This window comes from Ammodytes marinus (genome assembly GCF_949987685.1).
Source record: "Ammodytes marinus genome assembly, chromosome: 6".
NCBI lineage: Eukaryota > Metazoa > Chordata > Actinopteri > Uranoscopiformes > Ammodytidae > Ammodytes > Ammodytes marinus.
Genome location: NC_137235.1, coordinates 22926889 through 22951414, shown reverse-complemented (window position 1 = coordinate 22951414; position 24526 = coordinate 22926889). Strand labels below are relative to the sequence as shown.

The 24526-nt window shown below is 41.1% G+C and overlaps 1 protein-coding gene across 2 annotated transcripts; it reads left to right on the top strand.

The window, feature by feature from the left end:
* Positions 1-1491: 1491 nt before the first annotated feature.
* On the top strand, positions 1492-23541 carry nt5c2b (5'-nucleotidase, cytosolic IIb). Of its 2 annotated transcripts, XM_080029062.1 has the most exons (18): positions 1492-1679; positions 3183-3302; positions 9049-9122; positions 14216-14333; positions 14756-14851; positions 14981-15072; positions 15326-15383; positions 16000-16093; positions 16579-16632; positions 16824-16907; positions 17103-17144; positions 17246-17353; positions 18216-18282; positions 18362-18532; positions 19304-19355; positions 20114-20174; positions 20515-20691; positions 21666-23541. In XM_080029062.1, exons 2-18 carry the CDS (start codon positions 3202-3204, stop codon positions 21906-21908), a joined length of 1692 nt encoding a protein of 563 aa, XP_079885188.1. In that variant the 5' UTR covers positions 1492-1679; positions 3183-3201; the 3' UTR covers positions 21909-23541. The 2 variants fall into 2 exon arrangements, with proteins under 2 accessions (XP_079885188.1, XP_079885189.1); XM_080029063.1 differs by lacking the exons at positions 1492-1679; positions 3183-3302; positions 9049-9122; ... (1 more) ...; positions 14756-14851; positions 14981-15072 and having other exon boundaries at positions 15327-15383; positions 15827-16093.
* Positions 23542-24526: the final 985 nt, after the last annotated feature.

Genomic DNA, 24526 nt, shown 5'->3' with positions numbered 1-24526 from the left:
GCAGCACACTGCAAGCAAACATTAAATAATTAAAGTGTAAATGAAGACCGCCTGTTCTCAGCTGTTACATAAACTGCAGCCTACTGCCCAGTGCCCACTGATGTCCAGGTGAATGGTTGAGGGATGACTAATATCAGAGTTATTATTTTTTGCCTTTCCCTCAAATTATGTGTTGGTTTCAAACAATTACGTCTAAAAGACAACAGAAATAGATGACATCCTGCAAGACAAGGCCAAGTCAGCATGTGGCAAAGGAGGTATGCTGTTATAATGACAATGATCAACTGTTATTACCAGAAATACAGGAAATACATTTTTATTTTTACTTTGTGCTGTGGAGAAAAGTGACGAGAAAAAATTATGATGAAATATGTTTCATCTAAAGAATTAACTTCTAAAAAAGGAATAATAACTATTAAATATGACATACAGTACATATTTAATATTTACATACAGTAAATATCGGCATGAGGCCCAAAGAGGTGAAATGCAACAAGGTTTCAGTAAATGTAGCAGAACTTTGTTTTTTTTCCTGCTTCCGTTCCCCATTAATCATCTCCCAGTGTCAGTGACCTATCAGAGGGGGCCCCACCTTTAACAATTCAAATAAAAAATATTGCTCCACATCGACCAGCAACAGCAGTAACAATGGATGATTGGATAGATAGATAGATAGATAGATAGATAGATAGATAGATAGATAGATAGATAGATAGATAGATAGATAGATAGATAGATAGATAGATAGATAGATAGATAGATAGATAGATAGATAGATAGATAAGTTACACTAAATAAACGTGAGTAGTCACTGCTACAGAATAACAGCTATCACAGATGGTCTTTTTCCAGTACTGAAGTCAGGTCCACTAAAAGCAGACTCATTATTGCACACAGGCATCTCTTCTCTATGGTTGCGTTCCGAATCGCATACTCTTTCTTTTTTCTATTCTACATACTACATCCGACGATAAAAATAATCTAGTTAGGATGCAGTAGGCATACTATTGGGACATACTTTACTCTCTTATTTCATCATAACATTGCGCCTTGATCTTGCCTCTTGCTTTTATATCCGTCGCATCCCCGTTTGTTTTCATATGGAGGCTTCGTCGATGTGACGTCACTTCACGTGCGCACTGGATTGTGGGTCAGAATTGCCCAAATAGGATGCACTTTTCAACACTAACAATCTTGGCCGCATGAAGTAGGACATCCGGGTACTTCTAACCATCCTAAATCTGGCCACAAGAATCGGGACATCCTAAATCTTCTTTCTACATACTATATAGTAGAAAGTATGCGATTCGGAACGCAACCTATCTCTCTCAGTAGGCTTCCTTGATGTGGCCAACTGATAACAGATGGGAGGCTGCGGTGTCACGTGTCTGTGCCACGTCAACATGTAGCCCCGCCTCCTATTGATAGACAGGACTTAACCCCGCCCCCACCGTCCCACAACAACAGCTGGGGAGGGAGACAGAGGGAGAGAGAGAGCAGTCAGAGCAGGAACATATCATCTGCTGCCTGGCTTTATTACAGTGTAGACATCACCACTCTGACTGAGCTGCTTTCTGTAAGAATATACACTAGCGAGCGACTTCTCCCACTTGAATCCAGCTCAAGGCGCATGCTCAGACTGTCTGACGGTGCAGTTGTTTTATCCAGGAACTCAGGAGGTGAGTAGGCTACAGTAACGCCAGTGGCAGCTAAACGCAGTGAAAACTACCCCGGTAGTTCTTTAAGGGCTTTTGTTTTTGCACCAAAGCGAGCTAAAGCGTTAGCTTTGCTGCGGGACACCCTGGGTGTCCTTCTCATCAAATGTCACTATAGAAATGAAGAGCAGGACACAGTGGTGTTTTTTGTTTTGTTTAGCTGTCTGTTAGCTAACTAGCGCTGACAGTGAAGCAACCCCCTACGTTAACCCTGAGAACAAGGGCTTTCTCTGCTGTTAGCTCGCACTGACACTTATACAATAGCTTCAGCTAGTTTCGCAGCGTCCACCGTTGGTATATAAAATAATATTTTTTTATATACAGGCAACGATAATTTTACATAAGTGACGTCCCGAAAAGAGTGACAGTTGACGTTACGTTCGCTATTGTTGAAGTAAACGCTCTCAAGATTGGCCCGGGGGAACAAAGCCCAGCTGCCTGCTACAAGTTGTTATGTTTTGCTTTTTTCCGTTGCTGTTTGCAGCGCAGTCGTACATGTTCGCTTATAGCTTGACTGTGACTCTCCTTGAGCCAGCCCAGAGCTCCCTACAGACCCCAGTGGACCCAGTAAACTGTGTCCATAAAAAAGAAAAGAAAATGTATTTGCAACAAAAACTACTTAGGCCTATTTCTATGGGCGCCGCACAATGCTCATTTTCTCATAGACCACCAAAGTTCTAAATGTCAACTTCGAGTGTGCTCTCCTGTAAGCTGTAATGCAGTCTTTGTGGCCTCCACATCTCATTTGCATTCGCGCTGGCACCATGAACAAGAAAGTTGACCACCTCTTCCTTTCCTTTTCCTCCCTGCAGCGCAGCCTTCAGTTAAAGTGAAAGTGGGCGTATGATAAAGTGTGTGCAAACTTACAGCCATTAAAATATGACAAGGCCGAGGCTAAAAAAGTAGATAGTACAATCTGTACACTGGTAGCTAATATGTGCTTACACAGTTATTTTTCTTCTTTGGTCTAATCTTGTCTGTGTGTTCACCTCGTGCACTAACCAAACAGGGATTTCACCATATCATTTCTGTCAATATACCCTAACGTGTCGCAATCATGTAACAAATGATCAGTCTGGCTTTCTGACTTTACCTCACAAACGACACTGTATTTGTAAGACTTTACAACCATAACACCTTACATCAGACCGACTAAATTGGATCTCAATAATTGTTTCTGTCTCTTAATTGAACACAGTGCCCCCCCCCCCCCCCCCCCCCCACACACACACACACAAACAATATTACTATAGAATTAATATCTAGGTATCCTCATCTCACCACTTGATATTGTGGAAATACTTGAGGCAGTGGAGGTAACAAGCTTCCTTTCCTATAAGGCCAACGTAGCATCTGTAAAAAAAATACACATTTATTACACACTTCACCTTTAAGGGATATCATAGATGATTTGTCTTGGGTTGTCAAATTGAGCCTCTCCATACGTGTTGCTCTCCTTCTTCCCAGACACTGAACGGTTTTAAAGATGACCACCTCATGGAGTGACAGACTGCAGAACTATGCAGACTTGCCTGCCAACATGGATGGCCTAACAATGAAAAAATACAGAAGAGAGCCATACCACAGGTAAGAAACACACGTGGCGGTACTATGTATTTCTTATTACCTGAAACTACATCCAGATGGGATACCCAAGCATGTGTCAGAGCAAGACACTTTTGCTGTGCCATAAACAAGAACTACAGTGAGAGGGCAACTAATGGGTTGGGCAAAATAATAGAAAACCCAAGGAATTACCATAACAACAAGCCAGTTGTACACAACATTGTTGTTATCATTACATTACATTTCAATTAGCTGATGCCTTTATCCAACACTACTTACAACTGGAGGTATGCAGATAGTTTTTCTAAGGAGCTAAACTGGACTTGCCACACCCTGACCAGACAAACAACACACTCGTCAGTAAATAGTTTCTGGATGTGAAAGCTTGCTTTCATTGGTAGGCAGAAAACAAAATAGCTGCTGAACATCTAACTCCAGTTTTCAAAGATTGCAATGTAAGTGAATCAAACCCTCTACCACTCAGCCTTAACCAAGAAAACGTAATAACTGGCATTCATGAAACAGACGTCCTTCAAAGATTAATTTGATCTGCGGCCCAGGCGCAAGAACACATGACATGGTGTAATGGCATTGAGTATGAAGGAACAAATCCAGAGTCAGTTTCCATCCACTTAGCAAAGTTTTGCATCTGTAAGTGTGAAAATACCAGTCTGGTGGGGGTTAAATGAGCCATTGGTAACCATCAGGAAAGAAAGAGCCATTATGTGCTTAATCTGTGAGGGAATTTTGGGTCTTTAGTTGTAATATTAATGGGAAAGATTAATAGGCCATATATGCCTATCTTGTGTGTCTGTCTCACAGACTCTAGGTCAGCCTTGGAGCCTGTTAGGAGACACTTAGGTCAGTTGTATAGATAAAGTCTCATCTCCTTAGACTCCAGAATGTCATGGTTCACTGTGTTCAGCTCTGAACCAAAACATTGGTACGCTTGGTGCCCGAGCCGGGGAGGTGGTAGAGATAGCGCGAGGTTAAAACACAGCTCTAAACATGAGTTTGGGAGAATTGAAGTGCAAGTCACGAGAGTTGCAGTCCGGTTCTCCTTGGCCAAGTCTGTAATAAATATTGCTTCATAATTCATCCAAGTCTCCTGAAATATTCTTCCACCTGAGTTGACCTCCAACCTTAACAGAACTTCCATCACATAATCAAATTTAAGACTCTGGTCATTGATACCCGGGCAGACTCAGTTTCACTTCTCTGCATTGCTTTTCCTAATTCCTTGATCTAACCGAGCATGGGAAGAGTGTTATCTTCTCTACACTTTCCCTAAAGACCAAAACCTACGTCACATAACTGTTCAAATCAGAGGGTCGAATACGGTATGACCACATTTAATGTGTAACCATCCCACTGGTTTCTTAGAATATCTATTCCATATTAGGGTTGGGCTCTGACATGCTCTAAACAAAGACAATCAATTCATTCATTTCACTGAGACCAAACAAATCTGAAACCCAGAGCTGAGCTGTAAAATATCAAGAATAGAGAGAGAGATACTTTTCATATTAACTAGTGTGAATATAGTGTTTACTTTTACTGGCTCAACAACGACCAAACATTAGAAAAAGTTTCTCTTTCAAGACTGTTCCAAAGGCAAGGCACTTGATACTCATCATTTACCAAGGGTTTTGCAGCTCTGTATTTGCTGCCTTACGTTCTACATTACCACGCTCACTTAGGGGGTAAGGGGTAGGGCATGAACTGGGATGTTAAACAGGTTTTTTTCTGGCATGGATTTCACATACCTCTCCCGTACATTTGACTGTCTTGGATGTGGTTTTCTGGTTGTTACACACGACTCCTCTCTGCCTCATGGCAAAATATAAGAAAATATTTTTTTAACGTTTTTTATAATCCTGAAGGAAATTCTTTGGCCAGGTTCCTCCAAATTTCTCAAACAAAGAATACAAAATAAGTGAACTAAATACTTTATATACAAAGTGTTATAAAATGCAAAGTGTAAAGTAAATGCAAAGAAACAGTGCCTCATTGAAAGAGTAGATAGCCACTGTGATGGTCACAAGTCACACGGTACATTAAAGTAATAGTACTGCACGTGCTGACCATAATATCTCCTGCATAATATTTAAACAGGATTACAGAAATGTAAAAACACTTTTGAGTTCCTTTTGAGTGAGTGCTTGAATTCAAAAAGCTTGTAGCTGGCTTGAAGGTGAAATTATGCCCTCCCGTTTTTATTGTATATCGATTGCATTGTTTTGGCCCTTTTTTAATTGAGTTTATAAACTTGTACATTGTTAGGTGAGCCTATCCATAGATTGAGACACCCATGTTCCTATGTTCATGTTGACTAGAAAACACCCTCTGGCTCTGATGATGTAAGAGTTATGTCTTACATGTGCGATTAATAAAACGTATGCTGCTGTTCAATGTTTAACTCAGCAGAGGTTGGGGGCGGGGTGTACTGCTGTTCTTTCACACCGTTGTATACTATGCAATGTTCCCAGGGCTTATGAAAGTGTCACTCATCTGTTAGCTCTGTGTGGACTCTGCGCTGACATACAGCCAGCCACCCAGTCCCTGATCTCCCATTATACCCCCACCCTCTGCAGGCACACACACACACACACACACAGGCAAACAAACGCACCAGCAAAAGATAAACAAAGATAACAAAGACGGTGCAGCTCTTGCTCAAATCAAATACAGTTGACATAAGTTCTGTTCAATTAAATTCACCAAGGCTTGCTTGATCTTGATCTGTTCAATCATCCATGTTATTTAAATGTAGAAAAGCCATCTGGAGGTGACCTTTTTGTTTACCTCGCCGACGGGACAAAGATCATTCCCTCAAAGTAAAGAGCTCAGCTGAAAACAATGCAGCCAGATAGGGAGTTGTGTGTATCACATAGCAGCGGGGCAGACGGCGGCAGCACAGATACAGTTTCTGTCACAGGGAGTCCAGTCACTGTCTTCGGGAGATTAGAGAGCAGTGGAAAAAAGTCTGGCACATTGTCACACAGCTGTGCCTGGACGAAGTAGAAGTTCTTAAGGGATTCATTGTGTTGTAGGTGTGGGTTGGTCTATGTGGGCTATTTTCAGGCAACACTGTTGTCAGCAGGGCCAAAGTCGAGCTTGAGTCTGATAATCAAGACCCCCACCCCCTCCCCTCCCCCCTCCAAACCCTTTGTCACTACGGGTGCGTTTAGCAGATGCATCTTACTTAAGTTATCATGTAAGGCTGTCCTCTACTACACCTCCCACAGGCTCAGAGCAAGAGGTCACATGTCACAAGCGCGATTTAGATTTAAATCCCTTGCCGTTAAAAGGCTTGTGCCTGTGACATTAAAGTAGTACATTAGATTTGATTGAGGAGAGCCTCTGCTTAAGACCATTGGTTTACTGTATGGTATCAGAATAAGGACATAATAATTGGTTAGCGAATTATTTATCAATGTCTAAATAAACAATAGTTTCTAGATACATAAAGTTAAAAATCTAAATATGAAAGTATAGCATGAAATATTTCATTTGAATCCCTGAGTCTATTCATTAAGATGTAAGAAAACAAACGGGTGTTTAGGAGCCTGTTTTTGTTTCCATAAAATACACCCATGTTCATTCATAGCTTTAAAATCGGCTGCCCCGGTCACATATCTTAAAAAAAAGAAAAGAAAACACCTTATTCTGTGAGTGTTTACGCTTGGGGCCGGGGGCTCTCTTGATTGTACCTGACTTGTGATTGTTCTGGATGTCTTTGAGGGCCCACACACATCACGCCGCGCAACAACAACAACCCTGACAGACAACAACAACAACAACAGAGAATGACGCGGAATGGCCACAATCATTTTTGCAACAAGTCAGAAAATGTCTGAATGGCAAGAAAGCAAAGAGAGAGAGAGAGAGAGAGGTGGTGGTAGGGGGAGGTATGGGGGAGTTATTGTTTGTGGGCCAGAGCTTTGCCCTGTGTCGCTGGAGCAGGTCAGACCAAACGGAGAGTCAAACTTAGGGGTTTATATATTAACGCATAGAATGCATCGCCAGTCGTCTGCTGGACTGAGATCTAAATGGGAACTCGTTCACTATGGATCTGCCTCCAGGTATTTCACAACCCATTTAGAGATAGTTGAAGAGACAGGGAGGTCGTTGTCACAGATACATGTCAGGATAAGTTGCCTTGCGGAGTCACTACTGAGCTTGTGTATGAGATTATTGTGCTATTTAAGAGTTGCGTAACCTTGTTTTCTATTTCACTGTGACGTTTATGATTCATTATTCCTTTAGCTGATTTAAGATCTTATTTTCTGGCATGACAAAGTATGGACTTGTGTGAAAACTATCTTGGAACACAGCTCCACATTGAGAGCAGTCACAGATATGAATATATGATAGAATATACTGTGAGAGCATTTGGTTTTATGGCATTGGCAACTTTATCATGGTTAAAGTATGGATAAGTGTTGGCAACTTCTAACCAATGCACATAGAAGATAAGCTATGTAGTTCTGTGCCAGCAGCAGTGTGTGGCAGACAGTGTGTTGTGTGGAAGCTGGTTGAGACTGCCTATGTAAACACTGTCCATCACTGTGTGGACCCCCAGTCTACAATCTTGATTTATGACTCAGTAGGGCTGTTTCCTGGAAGATTGTCATGCTCAGAGCTAAGGTCTGTAGGATTTAGCCATCTTCTGGTTCGCAGGTTTGGTAACTTCCTGTGGCTTTGACTGGAGGCATGTGGTTTTTAGATGACTCATACTTGTTTGTTTCATTCTAGTGCCGCACAAAAGTGTAATTGTGTTGTGATCAATCCTAGTCAGGTTTGTTGTTCCCTTTACATGAATAACTGAAACATTTCATTTAGAATATAGTCAGCGCTCCAAATTGATGGTAAAATACAAAACAACTGTAATACATATTTATAATAGAAACAGCGTGACGATTGTTTCTGAAGTATCTTCACTAGGTAAATAAGCACTGAGCAACCAGCCAACAATGCATGTGTTAGTCAAATAGTATAAGTATCATGGGCATTTTATGGTCACACAAAATTTTGACCACAAAAAGCTACTGTAGATTGCTATTTGTTTAAACGTGCCAATGTTTTCTTTTCTTTTTGTGTACTGTGGCTTTGCTGGGATCTCCACATCTTGCCATGAAAAACTATCACTCTTTCTGCTTCAGCAGCATCAAAAAAGTAATATTTGCATCCGTGATTGTTTGCATTATTAACTAAAAACAGAGTTAAAAACCAAACTTTACTACTAATTTGACATAATTGATGCCAGTTACACAAACAAAGTGTGCAGTCCATGAATGCATTTGAATTGAATGCCAGTGGTTTCCTTAGCAGAAAAGGGACAGGCTGACGTTGATTTTTTTTGACATTTTTAATCAAAGCAGCTTGAGGTCTTTTTTTTAAATAATTCTCAATGTCCACATAGACTAACAAATTGACTTTCAGTGACAATGTAAGATCATTTTGCCTTATCCTATATATTCTGAAGGCCCTTTTGCTATCCAAACTCAAAATCAGAAAAATACATGTGTGTGTTTCATTGTGTATGCAATTGACTTTTTAATTGTAGCAGACACACTTTGTTCCATTTAGCCCTTACCAGATATTTGTGTAGACTGAATAGACTTACTATATCCCTGGTTTATAGTAGGCCTATTCAGTCCCTCAGAGAATAGTGTCTTCTTTTGAGTCTCTTAGAATACATGCTAATCGTATTGTTGAATATTGCACTGAAACTAAAACATTTACCTCAACTTCTTTCCTTTAGAGTGTTTGTCAACAGAAGCTTGGCAATGGAGAAAATAAAGTGCTTTGGCTTTGATATGGATTACACTTTAGCAGGTAAGTTGAAGAATACACATTCACCTAATGGATCACCACTAGTAATGGTGGTAACAAAACAGTTACTTTATCATTTAGTCGATGTCCTTATTAAAATTAGAATGGAGCAAAGATGCTAACCATTTGCTGGTATACATTGATTGTCCTTCGGCTTTCTAATTGTTTTCAAATTAAAATGTAGGCTGGTCCAAACGAGAAAAATTGTCCAAGGAAGCCAATCCACAAAGATACATTGATCAAAAGGAGAATGCCAATGTCATGATTAAATCTGGACTTTAAGCCAGTATGTATTTTCAACTCTATGTTTGGCTACCCTACCATCCCCCCAGAACTGCAGCCTGTTGTCCACAAAATATTATGTAGGTCGATGCTAGTCAATAGTCACAGTTAAACACTTGGATAACCAAATATTAAACATAGCTCCCTGACTCCCTGTACACAGAGTCAATTGTATGGAGATGGTTTATATTTCCCCTGCTGACCATTAACAGGACAAAAATATCATGATTTTTTTTTTTCATGCAACTTTGCTCTGTGACTCAGCTCCGGTTTTTTGGTCCCCTTGCCTCTATAAATAAACCCTCCCTGACTTTGAAAAGCAGGTCACGTTTGTTTGTTGAGTTGACCAGTGATGGCTCCCTTGAGAACGGGGATCACTTGTAGTCCCTCTCCGGCTCTGCACCCCTATCCCCTGTTCAGAGGGCTGAAGATTTTACAGACGCTCAGCTGTTGACATGACGCTCTTTATGGGTGGCTCATAACCAAGTGTTAATGTTTGCTCGGAGCGCGGCTATCATGTGTCTTTGGATGGTGTTTGACCACAGATAGAGTCCCATCAATTCAAGTTAGCTGCTGGTCTCACAGAGGAGCTGCTTGCTTAGCCATGGTAACCTTTGGTAAACATAGTTCCTGTCAACAGTTCACTAACTTGTCAATCAATATTGGTAGCCTATAATGGAACGTACGATCAATACTAATGCTTTACACTGGGCCTGCGCTCATACCAGTATGCAAAAGTTCAACTTGCTGATGTTTAAAGCACAGATTCCCACCATATAAGTCAAAGGTTAAACCTGCAGTGTGTAGAATTTTGGGTTTTATTTCCTAGCAGATTTTGTAGAAAGTAATTATAATTTCCATAAGTACATTTAATTTAGTGCATAATAGCTGAAACATTTTTTTTTAATTTTTTTTTCCCCCTTAGAAAGGGTCTCATATATGTTCTGCATATTTTGGACCAAGGCCTAGTGCCGCCATCTTGAAAGTGTCATAGTTGGAATGTCATCAGGTGCATTGTTTAAAATTTAGAATTGTTCTTGTCCTTGAAGGCCACTGTAGCTTCTATTATTCGAAAGGGTTGGGGTTACCCAGGGAGTGTTGCATTCTAGAACTTTGTAGAACTTTCTTGATGATGTCATATTACACACTGCACCTTTAAGTCTTTGCAGAAGCAGGATGATGATGCATGTGTTTGTGCAAGAAACTGATGTGTTATTATTCTACATTATTTCTGGACGTTGTTTGTAGGTCATTTCACCATTTATACGTATGCCAACTATAAGGGATTCTTTCATACCATTGATGCTGAGTCAGCTTTCCCGTTAAATCTCCTACAAAAATCTAAGGGTTTTCTCCAAAAAAAGAACCAATAATAGTTAAAGTATGGAAAATATTGCTTTATAAAAAGTTTCACAGTAAAAAAAAAAAGTTCTTCTAAAACTATCTTACCGATAGGCCTTTGGTCTCAAACCTTGAATATTTCATGAAAAAATAAGAAGCAATAAAGTGCATTTTCAGAAAAAGGACATAGTGAGATATCAGCAAATCAGGACTGTGGGTGTGGTTTGATTAGATCTGACTGACAGTTACTTGGCAACAGAAACTATACACAACTACCATCACACATAATGTTGATAAACTCTGAGAAGTTCAAGTTCATGATATTCCCTTTTTTCTCAACTTAGCTCTCCACCCAGTTCAAATCCTAGCATTTAGTCCACACAGTTTCACACCTTATTTTCCATATTTTTCACTGTCCATGCATGCACATCACACGTTCAAAATATTTCAGGAAGGCTTTTTTTAGGAAATCAACATGTTATGATAGAACATTGCCTCATCTGTTATTTGCTCCTAGGGGTGGGGGGGGAGTGTTGCTCAAACACACATTGAAGGTCCAGACTGCATTGAGAGATACACACAGTTTTGTCCTAGTTTCCCAACAGACTTTTGGCTTGAATGTAGGTCCCCGGGGCTGTGCTTAAGTTTTCTCATTTTTTCCACAACCTGCTTGATAATGTCATAAATCTGTGACAGAGACCTACATTTGGATATATTGGTGGTGTACAGCTAAATTAAGACATCAGTTGGCTACGTGCCATGGTTGAAATAAGGTCGTCGGTTTGGACATGTCATGATTTAGATAGTGAGTGATCTATTAGTGGAAGATTGTGGGTTGTTTACCTTGTGTGTGAGAGGGGGGTGTAGGTTACATGTAAGTTACCTGGCCTCTTAGCTCTGCAGAGCCACGACCACACACCACAGCAATGAGAGCAGCAGGAGTACAATTTCACTGGCAACAGCATCAGAGATACATAGTAAAAGATCCCTGAAGCTATCAGCTTTAATGGTTGTATATCTGCGCTGTGACAGCGTGTGAAATATGAGAAGGGACTCGCATCCGGGGAGCAAGGACCCCTATAAAGCAAGAATCAAGGATGCCGAGCACAACAACTTCCGGTCGACATGCAAATGCTGAGTCTTCCCCTGTGCATAATATTTCCTCAGAGGCATCATTTACTAAATATAATACTCTAGCTTCCAGCGTGGCTCTCACGATAAAACAGGTCTACAAATCACCCCACATACTTCTGCCTAAGCCTTCAACAAGGGAAAAAGGACGCAATGTAGGCTATGGGTGTCATGTGTCTGTGGGGCTTGCAGTTGAAGATGTTTTTGAAGTCAGTTTTAGTGTCATTTAAAGTTACCTCCTAAAAATAAAGAAACAGACCAGCCAAAGTATTTGATCGTGATGGTCAGTGTTGGATTGTGCCAAGTTTTTTTTTTAGGCCTGACAACATCAGACTGTTAGAGTATATATATATATATATATATATATATATATATATATATATATATATATATGTCATGTCTAATTATATATAACAAAACAACTTACTGATCCTATATAGGCCCAGAATGTGATGTGACTTTTGTGAAGTTGTGTAAATTGAACACACCAGTGTCCCTAGGTCAACACATGCAAAGAGCGGCCCAGTGAACTAAATACAGAGTGATGCTGGCAATTTGGTGACAGAGGATGACAAGTGAGTGAGTAGGAGGAAAGGCAGTTTAGTTGGTGTATGCTTCTGCTCTGGGCACAGGGCCAAAACCCTCTGATTTGCTGGGAGACCACCGCAGGGGTTGAGGGAAGAGGGAGGGGTGCAGTTACGTGATTATAATGCATGAACAGGCTCCTCAGACCTACACAGCAGGGCTGGCAACAAAAGGACAAAGATTTTCAAGTAACTCGGTGCACACTGACTCAATATGTTTCTGTGTGTAACGGCTTTGGAAGTTCACTCACACTTTATGCACAGTAGGACACAGATGTTTTCCTGTTTGTGCCTGTCCTCGCCCAAAGCATCATCGGCTAATATTTATTCCGTCCCACTGGGAGTGTAGAGAGCAGGCAACGACAAAAACGCATACCATGTTTAGTATTTATAACATCTGACATAATCTTTTCCCAGTGTCCGATAGCATTGTAATCCTCTGCCAGCCTTTTCTTAGCCGAGCATCAATCTGTGTGAGCCATCATCCCCTGCCCGGGTTTAGGTCTGGCCCCAGGGAAAATATCTGGCCCTGACGGTGAGCGAGTGCGGGCTCGGCGGTCTCAACAGGGAGGACATTTTTCATTCTTAGGCCTGATCCTGTTTCTTTGTGGATTTGCGTGCAGAACATAGAGGCCCTTGTTGATGCCAAGGGGAGAGAAGGGCAGTGTGTGTGTGTGTGTGTGTGTGTGTGTGTGTGTGTGTGTGTGTGTTGAGTGGGAACATGTTGTTATCAAAATATTGTCTGAGACACCACCACAGACCCATTAAGAGAGTGACGTAGAAAGTCCCATGTGTGTGTTGTGCAACATGAGTGAGCCATGCTGACTCTATCTCACCGCTGTTTGCTGTGTAATCACAGCTTCACCCACAGGCCGGGTTCTGAGCCTGTACTGAAAGTGTACATGTTACATGTGTGCCACACGCTCTACCGGCTCTCCTGTCAGACATATTACAGTTTAATAGCAGGTCGAGTTATCTTCCACAAGAAATGTGTCACTGTGGACTGATCTTTATACTATATTTAAAAAAAATACATTTGTTTTCCTGTTACCAGATTCCCAAGTCATATTTTAAATCTGCTTAATATTTTTCTGACCAGCACCAAAAATTAATTCAGCTTCGGGCTTCAACAAACAAATATTTGAATGATTATATTATGTTGTTCAATTTTTAAATGTTTTTACCAATTTTTTTTGTAATAATAATAATAATAATAATAAAACACTTTATTTTAATAGCACTTTTTATTCAAGAAATGTAGCTTAAAGTGCTTTTAAAAAAAGGAAATTGTTTCATCCAACTATACAGGCAAAACTTAGATTGAATTACAATGACATGAGGCAATCAGAAAACCCCTAACTCTTGAAAGCCTGAAAACAGAGAATGATTGGCATTGTCTTCCTAATTAATGACTCACATGATTCTGTTTTGTCATTGAAATTGTTGATCTAATTTTTCTGTTCCAATACAGAGTACAGCAACTAGCGACAAATTAACGATAAAGATCCCCCAATTGTAATTCTCTGCCAACCAACGAATGGATTGCTTGTTTTGTCACTCATGCCATGTACAAAGCTAGATAATGAACAAACACTAACAAACCAGCTGGTACTAAAACTTGTTAATGTTGTGCACAAGGCATCGCATCGATTGCTTTATATATATCAACACCAAATTCTGCACCATGGTGTATTGTGATCTTCTATTGAGGCAATCTTTGATTTTAACCATGTGTACTCTGTGTTTTTTCTTTTCAAGTGTACAAATCACCAGAGTACGAGTCACTAGGTTTCGAGCTCACAGTGGAGCGGCTGGTTCATATTGGTTACCCCCAGGAGCTGCTCAGCTTTGTCTACGACCCCTCCTTTCCCACCAGGTCAGATTAGTCTCACCACACACACACACACACACACACACACACACACACACACTGTGTACAGATATTAATGTGAGGACAAGACATTCATTGACATAATGCAATCCCTAGCCTCTAACTCTAACCATCAAAAACTAAACCTACTTCTTACTTGAACCTAAACCTATTCTTGGCCCTCAAACAGCCCTTTAAAGGACTGTCCCAAAGTGAGAACCACCCAAAATGTCCTCACTTTCCAAAAATGTCCTCACTGCAGTCTAAAACTCAAATGGTTTGTCACAAAAATACACACACACACACACACACAATACACACACACACACCAGCTAAATGCCAGCTGTGTGATCAAGAGTTAAGTTAGAAATGGCTGTTTATTTTATTGTGGTTGAGTAACACTAACGTTTATTTCCTCCTACTTTCAGGGGCCTCGTGTTCGATACCATGTATGGGAACCTGTTGAAAGTTGACGCGTATGGTAATATCCTGGTCTGTTGCCACGGATTTAACTTCCTCCGAGGGTGAGTGCCTCCCCACCACCACCACCACCACCACCCCACCCCCCATGCATGAAACACCGAAAAAGATGATACTGTGTCAAATGACTAGATAAACAAAGATTTAGTGGCATCTTTTCTCTTTTTCCCCAGGCCCGAGATCCGTGAACGATACCCAAACAAGTTTATCCAGAGAGATGATACAGAACGCTTTTACATCCTCAACACCCTGTTCAACTTGCCAGGTAGGGTTACAACACACTGGTACGAAGAACTGCAGGAATGTTTAAGCCTCTGGTCTAAAATAGTAAAAAAAAATCAACTAATGATATCAAAGGTGGTTCAAGCAGAGTACTGCCTGTGTCATGAGAACCAGAGCATAGCCTGTCTCATCTAATAAAACCGCATTTCCGTAAAGTTTATCAAACTGAAATCACAATAGCTTTAATTTGCTTACTATCATGCAACTTACCTCCCCAAAAATGACAATCTTCACAGAAACCTACCTCTTTGCTTGTCTGGTGGATTTCTTCTCCAACTGTGACAGATACACAAGGTAAGGAACTGTTAGCAACACTTCATTTCATGCAACATGTTTCCTGGGTACCGCATGGTGACGCAAAAGGCAGTTGCAAGCCAAACTTGGTCAAGAGCAAGCCCTACAGCATGGGTGTCTCAACTGCTAATCTAAGCTAATTGTTTTAAAATGTGAAATCAAATGGGCGCTAAGTCCAGGAACCCTTCTTTTTTTCCTGTAACAATGATTCATTGATCTAATTCTACTACTTATAGAATCAGCATGGATTCTTATATAAGAATGAGAAAGGAATTAAACACTTGTCTCACTATTTGCAGAGAATGACATCTTAAACTAACTATAAGATCATCTTTGAAAAATGTTACTGTGAGGTGATACAGTGGCCTGTCAATTAGTTGAGGATGTAATCTGGAATGGCTGCATGTTCTCTGTCCTCTGAAACCTGGTTGTTGGTCTTTTAGGGGGAGAATGCATTCCTGTTTGGCTGGGGACCCCTCCAACAAGGGAAGGCTATCCCATTTAAAAGCAAACAAAAAAAGAAAGAAAACAAATGTCACCTTTTTTGAAAACCCTCTGTAAAGATGTGGCCTGTGCGACGGCTGTGTACGTGTCTTTCTCTTCTCCTCTCCTCCAGCTGCGAGATGGGCTTCAAAAATGGCGACCTCTTCATGTCCTATAAGAGCATGTTCCAGGACGTACGCGACGCCGTCGACTGGGTCCATTTCAAGGTAACATGCCCTTTGACGGTCTGTGTTACACAACATTATATTGACCACACTCTGTAATGCTCCTCTCTCTCTCTCTCTCTCTATATATATATATATATATATACAAATGATCTGTTCTATATGTACTGGAGATAGACATGGACACATGTAAAAGTTTTCTTTCTGTTTTTCTGCAATTATGTACCCATGAAAAGTTGTGTTTAGTGGTTTTTTAATGGCTGAACAAATGTATCAGTTAAACACAAATCTTGCCTTGCTACCACTGCTGTTATCATCAGTGCCCTTTCCATTTCCACATCCTGTATGTGCCTCACATGTTCCGTGTGGGTTGTCGCTGATAACTGTTACTGAACTGTTACAGAGAGGAATGACTGGTATTTATGCTTTACACTTCTAAGATGATACAGTATGTGTACTTGCAGGATTGTGTGAATCATGAAAAAAGAGTGCTGTGTTTAGTCTAACTCCTGTGTCTGACCTTGCAGGGCACACTGAAAGAGAAGACGGTTGAGAACTTGGAGAAGTATGTAGTGAGAGATGTAAGTGGTTTTCTGTTTATCAAGGACACTACAAGTGTACTGTGTTAGAGGAAACACACACAAGCTCGCACACACACACACACACACACAGTGGCACACATTCTTTTTTCACCCTGTGAAGGGAGCTGGTTTGTAAGGATGTTAAGAGCTTCAGTCTTTTTCTTTCTTTTCTTCTTCTCTGTTCCCACCAGGGAAAGCTTCCTCTTCTCCTCAGCCGAATGAATGAAGTCGCCAAGGTTTTCTTGGCTACCAACAGTGACTACAAATACACAGTTGTGAGTATGGGCATGGAGTTATGGCAGGCAGACACTTCACTTCTTAAGGGCAAACAATATTGAGGGCATTTTAAAAAATTGCAGATGACAACACATTTATCTTTAGATGAAATTATTTGAATTTCTGCCATTCGGTTGGCAGCACTAGCATGAATCGACGGCTCAATTCTAAACACTGCCTTCTTGTTCTCACAGAAAATCATGACCTACCTGTTTGACTTCCCCCATGGCCCGAAGGTAAACGATAGCACCTTTTCCTTTGATCACAATTTGACTTTGTGTTCACAAGTGTATGTGTGACTTTATTGTTTGTGTGTGTTTGTTCGTATCCACCACAGCCTGGTACGGCCCACAGGCCCTGGCAGTCCTACTTTGATCTGATCCTAGTGGACGCCAGAAAGCCACAGTTCTTCGGGGAGGGCACAGTGCTCAGACAAGTCGACACGGTGAGCACACACACACAGACACACACACGAAAACACACACGCACGCACGCATGTATACAATTCTTTGTTGCTTCATTCCTCTACTAACATCTACCTGCTTTCCAGGGAGTGAAGGAAAATCCACTCACAACATACTATTTGTTACTTACCTCTGACCTGGCCACTTGGGACGCACGCACGCACGTACACACACATACACACACACACACACACACACACACACATACACACACACATACGCACACACCCAGGAGGGACACAGGAGACTTATACTAATTACTAATGAATGCTGACGGATCCGGACATGTAGCAGATCAGGGGAGTGTCAGCAGTTTATGCTGCTGACCGTCTCCTGAAACTGTATATGCTTGCATGTAGAAGAATCACATTTGTCAAATTCTTTCCACTTTTGACATCTGTTGTTGATTTGTCAGGGTGCAGCATTTTGTTCTTGTTATGGGACTACTTTTTCTTGGCTACACACACCTGGCACTACTTCTTGAAAAGCCTGCATTCCACCCTGCATTTCACTTTATTTGTTTTGACGTTCAGCTGCAACCAGACTTTGAATCCTCCTCTGAGCAAGCTTCACTTGTTGTTCAATTCCGATTGGAGGGGGTGGAATTGTTGTAAAATGGCAGCAATGTTTTCTCCCCGAAACGTGTATGACTCATTATGGGTTGTCTTTGTTTACCAGGTTGTTGTTGTTTTTTTTAACTGCATTGTAGTTTAAAAATTATATTTAGTGGTAAAAAGCAATTGCGTATGTCATGAACTGATAAACAGTTAGAGAAAGTGTAGCCATGTGTTGACCCTGGTTTTCCTGGTCCCAAATCTGAAGTTCGCTATCTTGGTTTTTCAGACAACGGGGCGTTTAAAGATTGGAACCTACACAGGACCTCTGCAGCATGGTATCATCTACTCCGGAGGTGAGACTCAGTCATATATTCTATGACCTAGTGTTTAGGTTTTGAAGTTATGTTAAGCTCAATTCATCCTCCTTTCTAGGTTCCTCAGACATTGTGTGTGACCTGCTGGGGGCCAAGGGGAAGGACATTGTCTACATTGGGGACCACATCTTCGGGGACATTCTCAAGTCCAAGAAGCGTCAGGGCTGGAGGACGTTCCTGGTCATACCAGAGCTGGCCCAGGAGCTGCACGTGTGGACCGATAAGAGCTGTGAGTCTGTAGTGCAGTGTGTAAAGCCTTGTTTCCACTGAGCGGTACAGTTCGGTTTGGTAGGGTACGGCAATCATTCGCATTTTCACTGTCAAAGGTTGGGAAGGGTACCATAATAAGCAAACCATGCCGTTCCTATTTTTGTCACCCTTGTGTAATCACCTCGGCAACAGTAAATAATCTTGTGTTTTAAGAAAAATGACATCCCTCAGCTCTTTGTTTACTGTGTCACGTTCTTCTTCTTCTTCATTGAATTTATTGTCGGACTACACTGTGTCCCACTGCTATAACGTCATGATAGTGAGCCGACTGCTCTAGCCTCGGCTATCGCCATCCTGCATATACCCTGCCTATCAAGTAAGGTTACTGTGGGCAGTGGTAACATACTGCAGATTTAGTGTCACTGTTCTGTACCAAACCATACCGTACCTAACCGGACTGTGCTGCTCACTGGAAACAAGGCTTATGTGTAAGCAGTGGAATTCTGACTTACTGTAGTGCAGTCCTTCTGGCATTTAGGAAACAGTCTCAACAAGGACCTGACCTCGAACAGCAGCTGCGATGTCAATTTCAGGAAGAGGCATTAGTAATATGCTAAATGTGGTCAGGATCATGTAATCAGTCGGTACAAAGTCAAAACTATTTTGACTCTGGATGGTCACATCCTCACGTTAACTAATAGCCAGAACACTGCATACTATTCTCTTAATCACCTGACAACATGTACATTAGGACTGAGACAATGAATCACCCTCTTCTCATCCTTTCCAGCGTTATTCGAGGAACTCCAGGGTCTGGACATTTTCTTGGCAGAGCTCTACAAGTAAGTTACGACATACTGTTCTAAAGCATTGGCGCCCTACCCCACCCCCCAACATACAAGTTCATAAATGTTCAGAAAATTCCTGCATCGTAACTTTTACTAAAAGAGAAATGTGTAGAAAAGTGAACATGTCTCTAAAAACCATGTTCAGTTGCACACTTAAAGGACTGCTTTTTTTCTTGCTTTTTTTACATTAGCACTTTGAGATTCTAGTAATATATAAAGTGCATTACAAATAAAATGTATTATTATTATTATTATTTTACCCAGACATTTCAAATAACACATTTTAGTGCTACAATACCAACACTGTGATACTGTGAAACCGTGGTGTTTTTGCTTAAGGTTACATGCAGTCAGACTATCATACAGGCCCATGCCTAGTTACGACCTTTAGCCTACCTCTAGCTTTGCTTCACCATACCCCCCCTTCCCTCTGCTCATCACCAGTCCCTCGGAGCAGTGTTTTTCTGCTGCTATTTGCTCTCTGCAGCGACAGCGCCGGTCTGCACGCATGTGAGCACGTGTTAGACATGGAGACAAACTGAGTGTCCGCAGTGGTAAAGTCCACAAGGGCTCGGCTCTCTCGCAGGGGCTGCCTGATAACCACGCTCACCACCGGCGTTATTTATAACCTGGCACGACTCTCTGTTGCACCACCTCTTTGACACAGCACCTTTCAACAGACAGATATCTATACCCCCCACACACCCTCTCTCATCCTCACCGTCTGTCTCTCCCCCCCCCTCCTCCCACAGACATCTGGACAGCAGCAGCAACGAGAGGCCAGACATCAGCACCCTTCAGAGACGAGTCAAGGTACAGCTTTTATCACTCGGGTTTCTATGACAACAATAGATCTGTCCACATGCTTGAAACACTGGGCTGCCTGACAGGGGCCTTGTTATCATTGCGCGCGCATTGTGCAGTTTGTTGGATACAGTTCATGTTTGTGCTCTGGTGTAATCATTAACAATGATCCACCTCCTCATTGTTCTCTCAGGTGGTCGCTGAGGTAATTGATATTTCAGTCGTGTCAATGAACAACCACACCAACGCCCCTGATAAAGATACGATACTAGAAGGGTCACGATAGTAGAAGCCTTTCTTTAGAAGTGTGGTAAACATGACTGACATGAAACACGTCTTGCCTTCCCAGAAAGTGACACACGACATGGACATGTGCTACGGCATGATGGGTAGCCTCTTCCGCAGTGGCTCCAGACAGACCCTGTTCGCCTCCCAAGTCATGCGTTACGCCGACCTGTACGCAGCCTCCTTCATCAACCTGCTGTACTACCCCTTCAGCTACCTCTTCAGAGCTGCACACGTACTGGTGGGTATCCAAATGGAAACCATGCACCCTCAAAGGCTAAGGCTGATACCTCTTCTTAATTTGAAGGATACAGAAAAGACAAAAATCTTGTCTCATACCAATTTAGATTCTTAAACTTTACAATGCCTTCGTAGACATTTTTGTTTTGCACTTTTTTGTGTTTTTCCAACATCAATATGGGTCCCTGATGTGACCAGAGACTCCCAAAGTATGATAAAAAAAAACATTTTCTTTTTCCTCTACCTCCATTTTTCTGATAGCCAGAGTAGGATTTATCACCCTTATGACATTATAGGCTCGAAGAGACATGCTCCCAAACGGAACATTTCAGACATGAATGGTATTTTAGACACAACACCATGAATACAGTGTCTATTAGAAACCCCAATAAAAAATTTGAACTGGAAAGTTTGCATAATATGAGACTCTTAAAAAACGGATTCATTCTCTGATATCTTACTTTACCACAGCAGCATAAAATGACTGCTTGTCCTTCCTTCACTGGTCATAGAATATCAGTCCACCATTAAAAGGGATTCTGTCAACTATACACATCAGTCCAAGAGGAGGTTTTTCTGTTTTTTTATAATGTCTGAAATTCACATCCGATGTCAATGAAGATTTTGTAGATTTTTTTTTTTCAAATACTTTATTTTTGAGTTGTTCTTTTTAAAGAACACAAACACACGACTGAAAAAGCGAACACACAAACAAAAGACAAAACTAAATAAACAACTAAAATGGCGTACTCTATTGTTTAAATTGAAGATAAATGTTAAGCAAAAAAAATAAAAAATAATAATCAAAAAGGTGTCATGATGAAGGCCACTTCAACGATGCTATATTGTCCAGGAAAGGCTGCCATATCTGTTCCAATGTGTAGCATTTTGAGGAATAGCCCTATGCCTGCGAGTCCCAATGCTTGAACAGAGAGTTGGCGAGTTGTTTTTCCTCACCTTCCTCTCCCTCCACAGATGCCCCACGAGTCTACGGTGGAACACGCCCACGTGGACATGGACATGGAGTCACCGCTGGCCACGCGTAACCGCACCCTCTGCATCGAATGCAAGGACCTGGAGTGCAAACGCAGCCAGCTCACCCGCTCCTTCAGCGAGATCAAACCGCCAAACCTGTTCCCCCAGACTCCCCAGGAGATCACACACTGCCACGATGAGGATGATGATGAAGAGGAAGAGGAGGAGGAAGAGGAAGAGTAATAAGCTTTACATAAAGAGGAAAGCCACGTTCCTGTTCCTGCCTTCTCCTGTTTCCTAGTAGAGTCGGGTAGTTACCTCTGTCACACTGAGGCAGTATGTGAGTATGTGAGTGTGTGTGTGTGTGTGTGTGTGTGTGTGTGTGTGTGTCTGTCTGTCTGTGTCTGTCTGTCTGTCTATCAATACATGTATGCACACAAACACACACACACACACACACACACACACACACTGGAGGATTTATGAGAAAAGTAAAAAAGGACCAGTAGCAAGACAGATCATATGACTGTCAGAAGACTGTATGCATGCCTGGTCCTCTAAAACCCAACTTCTCCTGGCTTCATTGGGGAAACAAACTCAACACTTAATGGTTTATAATTGATTTAATTTGATTTCTGTATTATTTTAGCCCATCAGACAGACAGAACATTGCACATAATGTTTCAGAATCTGACTTTCAAGACGTGCTGGTGGACAAAGTTTTCATGTACACTTAAATCCATCAGAAAACTGTAGTTTAAAGAACTATAGACACTGTATGCACATTACAATCAAAAAGGAACGTTTCAGTGGCGTAAAAACAGTTTGTTACGTAAAACAGTGATGTAAATACGGATTGTGCATCTTTTTTTACATATGCAAAAGAAAGAAAATGCACCAACTGTTTTCAAACAAACATTATTTTTATGCAACGGGGGAACAACATATAGTTTTTCCTCAGTCTGGTTTAATCTTGTCTGTCTTTCTTGTCGTTATAGAGGAGTACTTTGTTTTAACTTGTATGCAAGGGTGTGTGTGTTTCCATGTGTGTGTGTGTATGAATCGCAGCATCCTAAGTGACGGCAAGCTAAGAATCCATTGATGCTACACTGAAGCACAGGATTATTGAAGCACAAGCCGGCGTCATGTAGCCCATCAATAAGCGGATGCATCTTTTGGCTGAGAGAACATGTCATGGTACACAAGTGGGCTCTTGAACTGATATTTGGTCACCAAGCAACAATGAGGACCGGGTACTGTGTTTTACGGCAACAGACTCTGTGACAACCCTGAGCTACAGCGGTGTTTCTGTAAATAGCCATCAGGTGAACTGTTTTATGCCCTCCCCCCCCCCCAAGCAGCTAACATGCAGTATTGTTTTCCCCCTGCTTGGTTATTTAGAATGATGAAACTGGGGAGTATGGCATTCAACCATTTCTAAGAGGGTTTTGTTTTGGTGGCAACATTTTTGATCAGTTCAAGCCATTAATACATGTGTGAAGAGTGTAAAAAGTAAATGAAAGGAAATTAAGCTTTTTTTTTTAGTTTGTGAGCTACAAAGCTCCATTCAGTTGTTCTACCTAGCTTTAGACTGTGATACAGGTATATTCTTGGTTTTGGGTCTTTGTTTGTTTCTTTGTTTTTCTTCTTCTTTTTCTATCTGCTGACCCTGAATTGTTGACCTCATCCTCAGAAAGAAGTGAGGTCAAGTGCGTATGTATTCTTATGCTGGTGTGTGATGAAAGTGACCATTTCCTTTTAACGTCGGTTCTAGCTGTATTACTACTTCAGAACTGGAAGAAAATCTCTGAAGTTTTAGCAGTGGGCTTCTCAGGCTTTACAGGACAAAAGAGAAGTTTGTAGCATTGAAAGCCCCTCATGACAATAAATATTCATGAATAAATAAGCAACGTGATATTTGAAAAAACAAAACATCTGAAAGTATTACTAATTAATAGCTTAAATTTCATAAGCTCAGTCGATCTGCTTCATCAGGAGTGTGTATAGGTGTGGAAAAGCACAGAAAAACGGAATGTCTGATATGTCTCGTGTAAAATAACGAAACATTTGTTCACAACGTTGTAAGAAACTGCTATCATTGTTCTCCCATAGTGAAGAGCTGATGGAGAAAAGACATTTTCAGAGCCTTTAACCTAGGTATCGCTGGTGTGCCCATGTACAGTATGTGTGGCTGTTTAACGCCTGTGTTCAGATGCATCAGTGTTAGCATGCACAACACCAAGAGAGCTGCCTGAATTTCAAAGAGATTTCCATTTTTTTTTTTTTTTTTTTTTTTTTTTTTTTAAATCATCCAGTGTATGGTGTATCTTTTCCTCACCTTCATACTTAGTCTTGACATGTATCAGTCCTGTAAGTGTTGGACTCTGCCTGATAATTAAGGCTACAAAAGGGAAGGAACATGCCGTCTACATTTAGCATAGTTTTATGGTTTGGCTTGGTTTGGTGTGGAGAAAGGTGGATGTTTTTAACTGCAACTCCATGTGGTGATTGATTGGATAGAACCTGGTAGGCCATTTACAAACACATTACAGCTGTTTGTTTCTATTTTCTATTTTCTTTCTTTTTCTTTTACAAATGAAATATTTGTATTCCAAATGTTGTTCATTAAACATAGAATGACCTAATAGGCTACATGTGGCAGCTGCATTGCTATTAGGAACTGGGTCGATTTATCTTGCATAATTCAAATATGCATGTAGAAGTAACAGTCATATCTGTTCTGCCAAGATGGGTGTGGTAGCTGTGGTTTTCTATGTGGACTGCATCATTTTAGGAAAAGCTTCTTTGTCATTGTAGTTTTCAAATGACAAAAAAAGAAAGCTGCAATAAAGAAAAACATA

Excerpts from the sequence above, each read along its gene's own strand:
- nt5c2b (XM_080029062.1), top strand. The coding sequence starts at position 3,202 with ATGACCACCTCATGGAGTGACAGACTGCAGAACTATGCAGACTTGCCT. Across the intron at positions 9,123-14,215 it reads TATGGATTACACTTTAGCAG|TGTACAAATCACCAGAGTAC; the intron begins GTAAGTTGAAGA and ends TTTCTTTTCAAG. Across the intron at positions 18,533-19,303 it reads CGTGTGGACCGATAAGAGCT|CGTTATTCGAGGAACTCCAG; the intron begins GTGAGTCTGTAG and ends CATCCTTTCCAG.